Below are 16273 nucleotides of genomic sequence, written 5' to 3' on the forward strand. Positions count from 1 at the left end.
AACTTTAATAAACATCAGTAACATTAGTAAATCAAAAGGATGCATGTCATCAAAATTCTGTCTGATAAGATGATTATTTCTATGTTTTGCATAACCAATAAACGGCACATATTTAAAAAATTAAATTCAGAGCTATTTTTACAATTAAAAAAGAAATGATCACCATTTATCAGTAATAGTCAGAATACAATATACTGTAAATATTGACAAAATAAGTGTGGATACAGTGACAATTGTTTTGCCACATTGAATGATATTGAATAAGTATCTGCTGAAATAATTAATAATGACCAATATATGACCAATATTGTACCTATATATCATACATCCCTGACAATAATTATTTAAAAAATTTTAAATCTGAATTTATTTCTTGAACTGAAGCTGAATCATAATTAAAATTCAGTAAGTTTATAACTAATAAAAAATTACTAATATTTCAAAATATCATGTATCATGTTTTCTATCTATCTATCTATCTATCTATCTATCTATCTATCTATCTATCTATCTATCTATCTATCTATCTATCTCTCTCTCTCTCTCTCTCTCTCTCTCTCTCTCTCTCTCTCTCTCTCTCTGATTGGTGGATTATGGGTAGTGTAGTACTTTACTGAGAATTCAACAATACAACCGTTTGGTTTTAGAATTAAAATTAGAAGCATATTTCATCACTTAATCTCAGAGGTCATGGTAGTTTTGTCTAATTTCATTTTAAAATAATTTTCTCTACAAAGATTTATACTACTTTAAGAAGAAGACAGCTTATTAACATTAACATTTAATTTATTAGTACAAAATGTTTTCCTTGTCTTATTATATTACCTAAAAATATATAATATATATTTGTAGATGACTACAATAAAAACAGTAAAGTAACACATTCAGACATTACTAAATATAAATCATGTACTTAAAATACTGCTTATGGGTTTTTGTGATGGTTTTTAAAGTGTTTGTGTGAATATATCTGGGTCATGACCCATCAGTCCAGTAGAATTATAGTGTGTGTGTGTGTTTGTCTCAGTGTGTGTTGGTTCCATTAGCCCAGTCTCCTGTGTCAAACAGATGTGACACAACGTAATCACTGTATTGTCCATCAATCAGTTTAGCCGCATTATTTTTGGCAAACCAGCAGTCAACAGTCTGCTTTCCAGAGTAGATTCGCCTGCTCTTCTTTATGACAGTGACAGTGCGATCCTTCAGCTTTAAGGCAGGGTAACTTGTTAGAGTGATATTTTTCCCTAGTGTTTCCTGTGTGCTGTTTACTCCAGCCATGCTGAAATTTCCTGGAAGCTGCGTCAATCCAATGTCTTCATAAAGGAACTGGCCTGTAAGTACAAAAAAGTATCTCTCAGTTAATATATAGAAATTGCAATTTGCATTTGTAGATCTGTTCCAAAGCCTACTGCGCTGCCTACTGCTATCATTTAGGTTTCATGTGCATGTTTGTGGAGAAAACATGGTCAAAATGTACTGCAGCAACAATTTAAGTCAACAAAGTGAGAGAAATGTGGCTTATAAATAAATAAACATTTTCATTCAGTACTTAAAAGTATCAGCAAAAAAGTTGAACCTCAGTACAGTAGACTTTTTATTTAAAATTTGGTGTACTGTTTTTTTTTTTTTTTTTTTTATGGCAAGAGCATTAAAATGTTAGCTTAGCAACATGCTAACATCAAACTTTACACATTAAAGACAGTCAGGTCTTGTAATTAAAAATACCATTCATTTTCTCCCTGGGGGAACTGATTAACCCATAGACCTACTGTGAGCTTTGAGGTTGTTAATCAATGGTTTATGCTTCTGTTAAAGCGGTCAGCATGCATTTTTTTTAACAGTGGAATTCCTGGTGAAAAACAACATTCCCCATGATTCTGTAAAGAAATCTCCACCAATCAGTGTAAGGATGGTTTTCCTGCTAAGACAGAACATGAAATCAAACACCCTGCAATAAAACCATAAAACTCACTAATCTGGAGAGAAGATCTCAAGAAAGAGCAAAGGACACCACCTTGCCCAAAAGTCTCTCCTTGCTTATTTATGAGTCCCCCTCTCCGCTTTCCCTCTCCCCCTCTACCAGGCTCAAGTCACTGAAAGTTCACTAAGAATGTCAATATACCACATATGATGTATCTTTTTCCCTTTCATGTTTGTCATCATTTTAAATGTCAATTGGTTAAATGGTCTCAATTTCACTTAAACAATGAGTAAGATTGAAATCGTTGAAGAATTCTGTTCTGCTATTGAGACGTGTGTCTATCAAGGTCTCTGGTGATAATGTTTTCCTATCTATTCTGTAACATGAAACCCCCCCAACAGTGTGTGTGAGTCTCTGGAGCTCTGCACATTGCTGTGTGATGCGAGACTCAATCAGGTCCCTGATGAATGAATCATTGAAAGTGTGGGATGTCCAGAATAATCAAACATCTAAATCAGGCCACAACTAATCTTATGATCAGCCGTTAATCATTAATATAGTCAAATTTAAACAATTACAATCTCCAATTGTTGGAGTCATGGAGCTACAATAAGCTTTAAACTCAGTCCTAATAAATCAGGTTATTAAGTAAGTCCTAATTATTAACTTTGTAGAAGCGCAAATAAATGACGTACAACCTTCACCCATGCTGTTGGATTCCGTTGTCGGGCCAATGGGTGGTGTGTATATATATATATATAAATAAATATAGCCCTAGTGTTTCACTTGTTTCTTTGTCAGGAGGTTGATCGTAATGGTTGCCATTCTGTCCAAGTTTTGCCCCTGGTTCTCAGTGTTTCTGGTTCTTTATTTATTTTTTTACTTAAAGGCAGGGTAGATGATTTGGTTCAAAAACATTTTTTTGTTATGATGGTTGAAAGTCTCTTCACATCCTGATAGCAATCTCAAAGTAGATTAGACTAAATAGACTAATCTTTTGTTATCCTTGCAGGTCAGTTATGCGGTAATTATTGCGGGGCAAATTAATTGTAATTTTAATTTAATAATAAAAGTAACTTCCTAATAATAATAGACCTAATAAAATAAGAATATAACAGGCCTACATTAATTGGAAATGCCAAATCCTCTTAATATTGGCAATAATAAATTTTTTGACAATATCTCTGGCTATTGTTGATACAAGATCATTGTCTTTCGACGCAACCCAGCAAGGGGAGGTTATCACGCCACTGGGCAGACAGCACATTGCCCGTTACGTTTTTTGGGTTGCCTTGTTGAGCGCAGTGGCACTGAGAACATTATATTTCACACACTTTAAGCTCATTTACTTTCCAAATGTAATAGGATTAGTCCACGAATCATTCGGTTTGTAATGCGTACCGAACCGAAATCCTCATACCGAACGAGTACCGAATATGTGTATCATTACACCCCTATTGGAAGGCATAGGACCATAAAATGTTCATCCAATCATATCCCTCGGTCCGAGAGCTACGATAGGCTGTCCTACCTGCCTGTCAACGTATGTATTTGCATACCTCTGTGCACCCTGTTCGCACAGACATGATACGTCATCAGCACATTCCAGCGAGAATGAAAGGCGCTATTATTGTAATGTTTCCTCACCAGTTAATGAGACTTGAAAGCGTTGCATTAAACCTCCACCAACGCCATCTCTCATCGTATCGCTGGTTAGCCTCTGATCTGCCTGTGTGCGTTCATGTGTTTTGGAGGAGGCGTGGCTTTGGAGAGTGATTTGCAGCGAGGGTGGGATCTTGCTTTCAAAGCTAGCTTGCTATTGCCAGCCTTTCCGAAATCGCCTATACTCTACCTTTAATTAAACTCCCTGCATATAGATCACCTCTGCATGTTTTCTCAAGTTCCAGCAACATTACAACTAGATTTTAAAACATGTGTATGCATGCTTACTGCTTACCTAGCAACCCATGCGTCTCCTTGCTCAATCCTTTGCTGTTAGCGATGTAAAACCCCAGGTGATCCCGCTGATAGGGCGCTGGGTTTTTGTAATGGTGGAATAAGATAACAAACTGGATAGTTCCTTGGATGGTCACTGTCAGGTTTGTGTTAGCAATAATGACCACAGCCAGGTTTGCGGTTTCGATGGAAATGCTGGAGCTGGATGGAAGGATCATCCGCTCCCGGTCGTCCAGTATGACTTTTTGTGGGGTCACTTCAATGTAAGAGCGGCGTGGTTTATCGGCTACTATAGTTATGGTGCTGAAATATGTCCTCTGGTCTTTATGACTGCCAGCCGGAGCGGGAGCTCCAATCAGTGCTCCGTTCACAGTCACGCCTAACGGGAACAAATACATACATATATATTAATGTATAGGCTCCATGTTATAAAAATGTTAAATATTAATACAATTGTGTAAATATAAAGTAAAACTATAATGTGAGATGACAGTTTACACAATTAAAAAAAATAATAACAATAAATATTAAATATCGTAAAAATATTATAAATATTAAATGTAAAGTAAATATTAAAGGGATAGTTGGGAATGCAAAAATGAAGTTGTTCCAAACCTGTATAAATGTGTTTCAGCTGTTGAACACCAAAGAATCATTTTGAAGAATGTTGGTAACCAAACAGTTGCCGGTAGCTATTGACTTCCATAGTGTGGGAGAAAAAAAAAAAATAATACTATGGAAGTCAATGGCAACTGTCAACTATTTGAGTACCAACATTCTTCTAAATATCTTCTCTTGTGTTTAGCATAATAAAGAAATTCTGACAGGTTTGGAACAACTTAAGGGTGCATAAATTACATTTTCTTTCTTTGGTGAACTATCCCTTTAAATTTTCCAAGAATTGTCTCTAATATCAATAAATAGCAAAAGGTGTAGTTGAATACTTGTAAAATAATGTGTAAATACTTCCTAAAAAAAAAAGGTGTATTTCAGTTGTTTACCTGAGTGTTTATGGTCAGTCACCAGTCTGAGAATGTGTCCTGGCTCCCCATTAATGTTGAAACACATTGTCAGTTTACTGTGAGGAACCTCCACCACAAAATGAGGGTCGCCATCAGCTAAAGACAGATAGGAAGATAATGAATGAGACAGAAAATATAATTTAATCAATTTTGACTTGAATATGGACCATTTGTAGAACATTGTGTGAATATATTGCACTTTTTTCTTTCTAAAAGTTGTGGTTAAATACTTGACTTTGTTGCATGCAAGTAAATCAAATTACGCAAGCTCGTCAGTTATGCGCAACCTGAACAACCCCTGTGAATTCTCACATTTAGCAAGTCTGATGTGTAGTTCTCCTCTTATGCAACATTTTATATGAGATCACAAATCATGCCAACGGAAAAGTGGCTTTCAGATTCAACTCGAATGGAGGCCAAGTTTTGTTCATCTGATACATGCATCTAACAGACTTCCCCCATTCAAAATTGAAAAAGATTATTTGCGAATACTGTGAATACCATGTTTAACCCCTCATGCACAAATACTGACTTGGAATGTATTCTAATGTTTTGTGCATATGACAAAATGCCAAACACACTAACATACTTACTCCATAATATTAATGGTTGGCAGGGTGTTGCTATGCAGAGTGTTTTAGTGTATTTTTATGAGGTTGCTAAGGTGTTTCTAGTGTGCTTGCTTACTTTCAAAAAGCCTACCTTCTTGTTTCGTTTTGTTTTTTAGTTTTGTTTCATTTTGATTTGTTTTACATCTTGTTAGCAATACTTGCACCTTCTACTTTTTTGATCACTTTTTTCTTTTACTTTTATTTGTCAATATCACTATATTTTCTTTTTTGTTTTTAGTCACTGCTTTGCTTTGCTTGTATTGTTTGTATTGATAGTTTGGCAATAGTGTGTGTGTTGTTATGCAGCTGTTTGTTTTGCATTTTATTTGTTAGCATTAGTGGCACTTTTAGCTGCTTTTATCTTTTCACTTTTTCTTTTACTTTTATTTATCAATATCACTATATTTTGTTTTTTGTTTTTGTTCACTGTTTGTATTGATGCTTTGGCGTTATATTGTGTTGCTATGCAGCTGTTTGTTTGTTTAACATTTTGTTTTGTTAGCATTTGTGGCACCCTCTACTTCTTTTATTTCTCACTTTTTTCCTTTAACGTTTAATTATCAATATCACTATCTTTTCTTTTTCTGTTTTTGGTCACTGCTTGTATTGTTTGTATTGATGCTTTGGCAGTATTGTGTGTAACAATCATGCCAATAACATATTTTGAAATTGAAAATAAAATTAATAAGGATGCACAATTTGAGGCTTAATTCATATCCATAGTACTAAGAGAAAGCAATGAGTTATGCACTGATTCTCTGAAGTGTAATATTTAAGGGGTTTGTTAAAATCTTGCCTTTTTCTCATCAACCCCCAAAGACAGGCCTGTGAATTAGAGCCCATACACAACTGTCAGTAGCAATTAACTGTGTTCTGAGGCCCCTTTACCTGAACAGAACAAATTACAAGCTGCCCAGTCGATGTGAACAGACGCTACTGCCATTCCAACTACACTCACTCACATTCGCACTGAAATGCAAAGCAGATGTAGAAAAATTGAGAAATACCGGATGTTTTGGATAAGGTGACAGATGTTTTGGCGGGTTTGCTGACACCACCTGGAGATAAATGGAAAACATTGAAATCGTCATGGATCGTTTGAGTCACCTTAACATTTTCAAGACCGATTGTGTAATGACAATCATAATGATCCTAAATCTGATCTAAAACAAATGTTTTACTTTCTGTCCAAATTAAATAAACACACTTGTTGCCTTGGAGACTGCAGAAATCGGCTTGGGCGGTTGATTTCTCTGCAGGCTCTGGGGTGTTAGACTGTTGTCGTCTTCCGACAGCTGATTGGATGATTCGGCAGGGGGCGGAGCCTTGGTGGCCTCTGCCTCTTTCTGTGCCTGTGCCAAAGTTCCATCGGCCAGCACTTGTGGCTTCTCCACTATCATTTGGGTGAGTGGTGTGAGGAAATTATACGTTAATGAAAGATTTGTAGCATGTTGTGTGTAATTTTCCCGCTCTGCGCTCGTCTGGCTGCGCAGTCGTCCTTTTAGCCCATCTTTAACGCTCAGGTATCCCCACAGTCTTTCCACGTAACCATTCGCGTTCGGACCCGCCTCCGCTTCTGCTAGCCGCCGTTCGGTTTCCTGCTCTTGCTCGTGTATTGACACGTCTTTCTCCAGCACAATGCTTCGCTCGCTGTTGCTGGCGGTAACCTGAACGTGCAGCGAGTCTGAGCTGCGATTGCTCAGTTTTCCGGCTACAACGAGCTCAGAGCCGTTGAAGTAATTTGTGAAAAGGTTCTGGGTGATGTATTCCACAGCATCCTCAGAGTATTCCACCCGGATGTCGGATAACAGCGGAGTGCCAATCTCATCGTAGAAGCTATAGAGAAATAGTAGGTGAAAGATAGGCAGGAAAGAGAGGAGAAAAAGAATAATAAGGTCACGATGCAACACTGTTGCTTCAGATTGTGGGTTAATAAGTTATGTATTCTTTACCTTAAACTTGTTGAACTTTTAGAGTGGGGCCCAATTGTTAAGCCTTGTGTAAATATTTGTCTTCCAATGGTGACTTTTGACCTTTAACCTTGCCTTTAAGGGTTATTTTTGTCCCAAACACCACACATGCTAACATACATGCCTCATATTATTAATAGTTGCCAGGGTGTTGCTATGCAGTTGATGGTCTGAGTGTTTTAGTGCATTTCTATATGGTTGTTAGGGTGTTGCTAGATGGTTTCTAGGGTGCTTACAAAATTTTTGTTTTTGGTTTGTTTTGTGCAACATTGTGTTGTCTTGTGCGTAGCTAATATAAGATTGCCCTAGGCTCTTTTTTTTCAGATTAGCAGCAACATTAATTTAATTTTATTTTGTCTTGTCTTGTCTTGTTTTGGATAATCTGCCTAAAACCAACCACCTGCCATTGGCCAGGGGCTTGAGAAAATGTACTGGCCAAAATTAATTAATTAAATTTGAATTAATTAGTTTTAAAAAAATAAAATAAAAAACTCCTGGCAAACTGGTGAGCAAAACGGTTTCATATACTCACCAGTTCTGAATTTTACTCGTATTTGGCACTTGGTGAGCATTAACTTTAGGCCCTGTTATCTGACTCAAATCCTCTGGTAACACTTTAAAATAATACTTTATTTTTACTTTGAAGTGTTTTTGTCATTTTTGAAACTTCATGTTGTTCAAAATAACACCTGGGACATTCTGCTAAACTTCTCCTTTTGTGTTCCACAAAAATAATGAAGTCTTATGGGATTAGAACAACATGAGGATGAGTATATGATGACAAAATGTTTATTTTTGCCTGAAGTTACACTTTAACTGGTTCATAGACTCACCCTTTTAGCATGACACTGGCATCTGCATCCTCTGGGATTCTCCTCATGGTTCCACAGTTCTCCAGGGACATCCTCTCCAAGAGCCTGTAGTCCACGTCATCACCCATCCCAATCGTGAAGAGGCAGAACCTCTCTTGCACTGCTGCTTTGGTGTTGCCAATGATGACCGGGCTCTGAACCACACCAACGGTGGGCCGCCCATCGGTCAGGAAGATTATAAGTGACACGCTGTTGTGATGGGACTCTTCTTTGCTGGAGAGGTAGTCACTGAGTAAGGCCGAGCCTGTCTGAATGCCACCATTGATGTCAGTGCCTTAGAAGATTTTAAATGAAAGAGGAAATGAGTTCAACAAAAATTTTAACTCTGTCATTATTTAATTATCCTCATGTCATTCCATATCAGTATACCAACAGTTCATAGTAACCGCGTTGGTTAAGCTCCAAAAAAGGACCAAAAAAAAAACAATAAAAAAATATAAAACTAGACCATTCAACTTTTGCACAGTTGATGTTATTTCTTTTTTTTTGTCCTATCTATTAATTTATTCATGAATATTTTTAAGAATGCAATTCACACATGCTGTACAATGACTTTAATACATCTCTTTTATGATGAAAATGTTTTACTTTTTGGTGCATTATGTATGGCTTCTTTGTACAAATTCTTAAAAAATATTTTATTTTACAGAATTCCATGGAAAGATGGAATTACATATTTTTCATATATATTTTACATTATCTGTCTGTCTGTCTATCTACAGTCATGGTCAAAAACCCTTGGTAAATATGACCAAAGGCGGCTGTGAAAATTAATCTGTATTGTTAATCCTTTTGATCTTTTATTTAAAAAATTCACAAAAATCTAATCTTTCATTGGATAATAAGAATTTAAAATATCATTATGAAATAAATGTTTTTCGCTAATACACATTGGCCACAATTAATGGCACCCTTTTATTCAATACTTTTTGAAACCTCCATTTGCCAGTTTAACAGCTCTATATTTTCTCCTATAATGCCTGATGAGGTTAGAGAACACCTGACATTTTGGTAATTTATTTTATTTCATATTTATTTCAGTTAAAAATAACACATAGAGTTGTTTTATTTTTATTATTATTATTATTTTTATTTTTTATTTTTTTGCTTTAAATGATTTAAATGGGATTAAATTAGATGGTTTAAATGTGTAACGGGTGTGTTTAGGAGTGTGTAAGATTTTCTACCTCCAGTGGGTGAGATCATGTAGATGAACTTCTTGGCATCACGTACATTGTTGGGTGTGACAGGCACAAGTTTGCCCGGCTGCCATACACGGATGCGATTGGAAAAAGTGACAAAATTGAAGTGATCATTGGGCCGCAGCTCGCGTAGGATCGTGAACAGAGCTTCTTTGGTCTGCATGAGAGATATTAAAAGAGAACTATTGAACTCTGTTATTCTGCTATGAGATGGGTGTATGCATGTGCGTGTCCAGCTATGAGATCACAATAACCAGCTGGGAAAAAACGGATCGCAATATCATTCCCTCCATCAGAGAACAACACACTGCAACTCTGAAGACCAGAAATGCTGAATATTAATTTTAGTGTCATTCATCTAAGTGTGGAGAACTGATTGCTTCAATCTGTGTTGATGACAGAGTATTTACCTGTCTGATTTTGGTTCCAACCATGGAAGCGCTGGTATCAATCACAAATACAACATTCTTCGACACAACAGGCAGGTCTTTGGGGGCAAAATAGTGTACAAAATGTCCATCTAGAACCTGAAAGAAAGCAGATACTTTTACAGCCATTTAATCTTTGTAAAGTGTGTGTACACAAGAAAGCAATGAGCTCAGTGTGCTGGAGGAGTCTGAAGTCTTCACTGATTTCACTTTCTGAATGGACTTCAAAAATGTTGGGAGTGAATAAAAAGCATAATAAAATGAAATGAAAAGTGAAAAGACAAAAAAGCGAAATAACTTACATTTCAAAGATAAAGACAATAAATAACACAGTGTCTATGAGAAGGCATGTATGTTAATAATAATTTACAATCAAATATATTGAGTGTGTGGATACCTGTACATCTCCGATGCCGATTTCTCTCTCTACATCATAGCGCACCACAAATTCTCCCAGCATGCCGTTGGTCGCAATCTTGGCCTGCTGGGCAATGTTGGGAGTGAAGCTGATCTTGCAGAAGGTTTCATTTTGGTTGACTACTGTGGAAACTGGTGGTCCTACTTTACCTGGATGTAAACAATGATCATTTACTCTTTTAAAAACAGCCAAAAGTGGAAGAAATGTAACTGGAACCGGTGTCATCTATCTTGCAGTTTTTGAGGTTAAATGTTGCAATATTGCCAAATTTTTGAAACCATACCAATGACAGCACATCTAAATATACACTCAAGAATCAAATTGGATACAGCTGGTTACCATCTGCTTTCCCATTGCCATTGGAAGATGGAGTTTTGCCATTTCGTAGGGGTAAGACTTCAAGGTAAGTGATGCGAGAGTGCTCCACTATAGTAACGCCCACGCTGAGTCTGCTGACCAATTGCATTGGCCGAACACTAATCACATGCTCGTAACGGCCCAATCGTCTCTGCAGCAGCTCTTCGTAGGTCAGGAGGAACATAGCGCGGTTGCGTCCAGGAATGGTGACTTCCATTCGAAACACCTCCATCTCACCCTCGCTGACAAGGAGAGAGGAAAACATTACTCTGAAAATCTGAACCTCTTGCCAAATGATCAGTCACAAGGTTTGCCAAACCACCTTTCAATAAAGCCAATCTTTGGGAGAAAATATATCTCAGATTTCATATTTCTCATTCACTCACTTACAAGCAAATCAAATACACATGCAAGAATTTAAACAATAAAAGGCTCAAAATTTTGCAACAGCTAATAACGCAATGAAAGCGCACGTTGAATTCTCAGGCTTGCCACTAGGGGTGCTACAGTGAGTATAAATATACGGTCTTCTTCTGTGGTAAAATTTTCTTTCAGTACAATGGTTGTGGTTAGAAGGGATACAGCTCCGACCGGAAACGAACAATGAAATTAATTTTCTACCTATTAGATTGTGTTTTATTAATGTCTACACCTACCCCAACCCTAAACCTACCCCTTAAATTAATGAAAATATAATAATTATTGTTGTACAGTGTGACAGAAATTACACTGTACTGATGTGCGCATGCCCAGTAGTACCATACATATCCCTTCTAGTCTTTACCCAGTACAACTGAAGTCATGGCAGAACCACAGTTTGAAGAGAATCTTGCTGAATAATTATAACTAGCTACATGAATAATGCCATTTTCAATTTAATGGCACAGATATTTGAGGGTAACTCGCTATCTTCACCTCTGCTCTGGTGTGTTCTTGTTCTTCTTGCCATTGTTTTCTCCACCTTCCTTCTTCATCTTCTTCTCTTTGGCCTTCACCTGGCTGGGAAATACTCGTCCACCCACAATCCTTTGCCACCATACCAACAGCATGAAATTAACATTTTTATTAATGCCATGGAAACAACAACATGTTGCCAAAAATATTTCTTGTGGTTAATGAGAAAATAAACTCTCCCAGGCCCTTCAATAACCTCTCTCAAGATATAAACACAGTACTGGAGTCTTTGACCAACTTACCCAATAACAGCCCAATTGAAAGTGCAAAACATAGTATATTTAGTAAATATCTTGTGTCATTCTCAGAAGATTTTTTTATTAAAGACCAAACCACTAAATTTACTTAGGAGACATTTCTATTACTCAAAATAAAAAACTATTTCTAAATTGTAGAAATCAAATATTTATGGTATTTGCCTATGATTTGTATATATTTACTTACATGGTAAAGTTGGTGATGTATGCAGCGGTGGGGATGTAGAACTGAAAGACCCCCTGGGTAGCAGCCGAGTGTCTGTTGAGCATGCTACATGACACCGCAGTGAAGGCATAGCGGGAAATGATGGTGGTCTGGACCGACAGCTCCTGAATGTGAGGTTTAGTTTCCTGGCAGACGGAAGCAAGTTATGACCATAATTAAAACATACATGAATATTTAGAATAGTTGTTATAAAAACATGTGTGATGAAGCCAAGTGGTTTGCCTAAAGATCTGGGCTGATTACCAAATAATTGTTGGGTCAAGTCCTCACAAAAATGCAGTTTCCTCCAAAATATAAATTGTTGTCAATATAGTTAAACTGTAGTAAACTCTGGTCCAGAAAACGATGGAGCTTGTTGTCACACTATATGGGGTAAGTTTTCACAATCTAACCTTTAATTGAACAGCTCAGGCTTTTCAACATGGAAACTGACTTGAGCTGAATAATGACACTATTGTCATCTTCAGTAGAGCTGCTTAGTTGAACTGAACTTCTTTCATAATTAATGAACTTTATACAGTTATTGAAATGAACTGAACCAACACTGAGCTGACTTGAGCTGAATCATGACACAATTGTCTTTTTAGAGCTTACAGCAGAATTTGGATTTGTCTCATATTTGATGCAATTTGCATCATTAATTCTGTTTTTTATTAATGTGAAGCTGCTTTGAAACAGTCTGTATTGTATAAAGCGCTATATAAATGTGACGACTTTTCAGCAAAATTGAAACAGTAAAATAATCATGAAACAAAGGGCCAACACTTATCATAATTGTTTCATTTGTGAACATTTATTATATTTAAACAATCATGAGACATCTTCTCCCAATAAAAATTTCATAATTTGACATTTATTAAACAAAATGCCCTGAGAACAGTTAAATTGAATTGTAACACTTCAATGCAGTCTACTTACTATAAATATATATGCTGGGCATAATAGAACAGTGTAGCTTAGGTATGCCCACACAATTGTGAAAGTGATTAAATTGTATTTGATTTGAATAAATGCCTTGTTTTCCATTGGTGTCCCTACCCACACCACCCACAGTTACAACTCAATCTGGTTGTAGGTTGTAACAACACTTTTGTAGGCTACTTGACAGTAGTTTACATTTTATAGATAAGGTGGAGATTTCAAACCTACTCTGATTTCTAGCAGACAAGTATGGGAATATAATATCAAAGTTTAAGACACACAGGGCCAAAAATCACTAAGTAACAGGTGTTGAAAAAAAGCGTTACAACACTCCCCTTCAACCGCTTAAAGTGTGCGCAAGAATAGTTGAGAATTGCCTATAAAATGCAGACGTCTAAAAGGCAATAATGTAGGCTATATTTCCCCAATAGACTGTGTAAAACAAAAAGTCATCTTGACTCTTTTAGTCACTAAAACTTAAAACCCCGATGGAGAGAAAGCGCAGGTTTCGCGCGTCTTTACCTTAGTCGTTTTCACCTGCCGCGGGATTCTGAGAGGAGCCTTAAGACAAACACAAGACTGGTGAGATCCTAGATATGACTATTCATGCTGACATTTTCATATATGAAATGCAAGAAAAATCCTACAGAATTTGGATCCATGTCAGAAATCGTGTATTCTTCAAAGCCCACATCCTCCGACAATTCAGTATCCTCAGTTTGGCACTGAAAAACCGGACACAAATACAAGACGAGGACTATGAGTAGCATCTTAGGATATGATAGGTTATATCCCGCACTGGCTGCTCTCTGGAGTGGGTCGAGTGTACTTCAGTGGTCCTGGAGTGTGAACAGGGCGGTTATTGCGTCCCACCCATCCGAAGACACTATGAAGTGTTTGGGAGGAAGCTCCAGTGTTTTTGGTGTCTAGACACTTGCGACATTCTCATTCATCTGTCTATGCAAAATTGGCCCCTGTTTTATCTTCTGAAGCACTTTGCGCAAATGAATAATCTGGGTAATTTAGTTTAGAAGAGCTGGCATGTCTACACCAATTTACATTGCACATAAACATTTGTTTCTGTTCCATATTGGTCTTTATTGGATACCTTTAATAATCAATAGGCTATGTAATTCACTCTGATTTGAGTGTTTGTGCAACTCGCTAGTCGCGAAGTTTTACTTTAAACATTTTTTTTTCTTCTCTAGATTGAGTCGAATTTAGTGTTGAGTAGGTTTAGTAACTCGGGATATTAAGGCAGGGTTGCATATTTTAATGAATGTCCTACGTTATTTCATACTTTTAGGCTGTCCTGTTAGCTTCATTGTTAGTGTTCAAATTCAAGTAGCCTAAATTCTGAACTTCTTTCACGTTTCTATTAAGTGTTGCTGTTGGCATAACTTGTAGTAGGTGTGGATTGTACCCTTTCAGGTCACAAATCACTTTTCCAGCACAACAGCTTCTGAGCAACTTGGTTGGTTATCCCACAATTTGTGAGGCACTCAATAAGCAAATGTTCTTTATGGCGGGAAAACGTTCTTCTGATCATTAAAAAGTTATTAACACTCAGAAAAAGGTGGAAGATGATAATACACTTTGATCAATTAATTTAATTCGGCCTGTTAGTGGTTATTTCACGCCAACCTCATTTTCTAACGTGAATTTTCGCTGTCTTTGCTGCCATCTACAGGACTGACGGATTATCGCGAAGGTAGGATTCTGTCTGACTGATATCTGCACATCTGAGGTTTAGTTAATCGACTTTGGCTATGGTATTGGCTTTTCTTTTCTTTTTATTTTTTGGACACAGTGCACTAATGTCTTTTATTCATGTTTATTTGCGCTAATTGAAAGTAAAGGCTGTTTGCTATATAGGCCTATAGTACATAATTAAAAATACTTGCTGCAGGCTCAACAAGTTATGGAGCATATGGAGATAAAAATTACACTGCCACAGTGACAGATAGTGATCTCTACCTTATTTAGACATTCTTGGGGGTTTTATAGAGACCATTTACAAGATCATTAATGACAAATATATATAAATCTAAAATCAAATGTATTACACAATTAAAATTATTATATCAAATATATAGGGTATGACCATGACAAATGAGCAAAGTGTAGACACAAGGGAGCGCCCATACCAATGAATGGTCGTCCAGATAATGATATAATATCCTAAACAGAAACAAATGCAATCCAGGCCTAATTCAATTAAAAAAAAAAAAAAAAAAAATGTAACACTGTACATAAATGTGTTTCATCTGAATATATCACACGATTTTAAATAACATTAATAATTAGCACTTTTCTTTAACAGTATGCTGGGATTTTCCTAATTTTGCTTTGACATTTTGCTTAGGATCATTCCTGGTTCACTAGAAAGAAATGATGACAAGTTTTATGGAACTCGCAGAACGTTTTCTCAGACATTTTGTAGTGCAGAATGGCTTGCTTCCATTGTCTCTGTGATAAGAAACATTTAATCTGTTAAAGATGATTGGTTGATTGATTGATTGGAGGAGGAGATTTTATTTCCACGATGTTAAAAAAGAAATAATAAAAGAAAAGGCAGGGGTTAAAGAAGAAATATCGGCCTGATTTGCTGTCCAGAAAGGCATTATATTATTTATCCTTTAAAATAATAGGATTCGACCTGCATGGAAATTGTTCTTGCATTTCTCTTATTTGATCCCTGGTCCAAATAGTGGCCAATATCCTACAATATTCCCAAGTCTCCCAGATTTCTGGTAGATGATAAACAATCAGGGAATATGAATATTCTTGATTTATGCAAATAATGTGTCCAAACACCTTTGCCTTTGTTTTGAACAGTCTATCTTGGTTTATTATTTAAATTTAAAAACACCTTTTTTTTTTTTGTTCTTTTTTTTTTTTTTGTATGTCCTGGCAGAAAATTACAAGAACTTTTTTTCCTCTCCTCTCCTCTCCTCTCCTTTTTTTTTTTTTTAATCAGTGTGTAGGAACCAGAATAAAAGAGAATAACCTTGTGTTTGCAACAACCATAGACATGCCCTCATTTTCTGGTGATTGGGCAATATTCTGGGTAATATTAACAAATTAACCATTCAATTGACCTATATGGCTTAGATAAATGTTTTATATAACTCATTTTTGGGGTCACTTTCACAAAA

The 16273-nt window shown here is 36.4% G+C and overlaps 1 protein-coding gene across 1 annotated transcript; it reads right to left on the minus strand.

Annotated features, from left to right (window-relative positions):
* Nucleotides 1-352: 352 nt before the first annotated feature.
* On the minus strand, nucleotides 353-13983 carry itih5 (inter-alpha-trypsin inhibitor heavy chain 5). Its single transcript, XM_058773330.1, has 14 exons — nucleotides 13763-13983; nucleotides 13638-13676; nucleotides 12156-12319; nucleotides 11673-11783; nucleotides 10740-10999; nucleotides 10380-10549; nucleotides 9965-10081; nucleotides 9540-9711; nucleotides 8314-8626; nucleotides 6718-7346; nucleotides 6518-6568; nucleotides 4879-4995; nucleotides 3879-4256; nucleotides 353-1331 (listed from the first exon to the last, which is right to left on the minus strand). The coding sequence occupies exons 1-14, from the start codon at nucleotides 13883-13885 to the stop codon at nucleotides 1024-1026; spliced, it is 2952 nt and encodes a 983-aa protein (XP_058629313.1). The 5' UTR covers nucleotides 13886-13983; the 3' UTR covers nucleotides 353-1023.
* Between the last annotated feature and the right edge of the window lie 2290 nt (nucleotides 13984-16273).

The sequence above is a fragment of the Onychostoma macrolepis genome, chromosome 04 (assembly GCF_012432095.1).
Source record: "Onychostoma macrolepis isolate SWU-2019 chromosome 04, ASM1243209v1, whole genome shotgun sequence".
Taxonomy (NCBI): domain Eukaryota; kingdom Metazoa; phylum Chordata; class Actinopteri; order Cypriniformes; family Cyprinidae; genus Onychostoma; species Onychostoma macrolepis.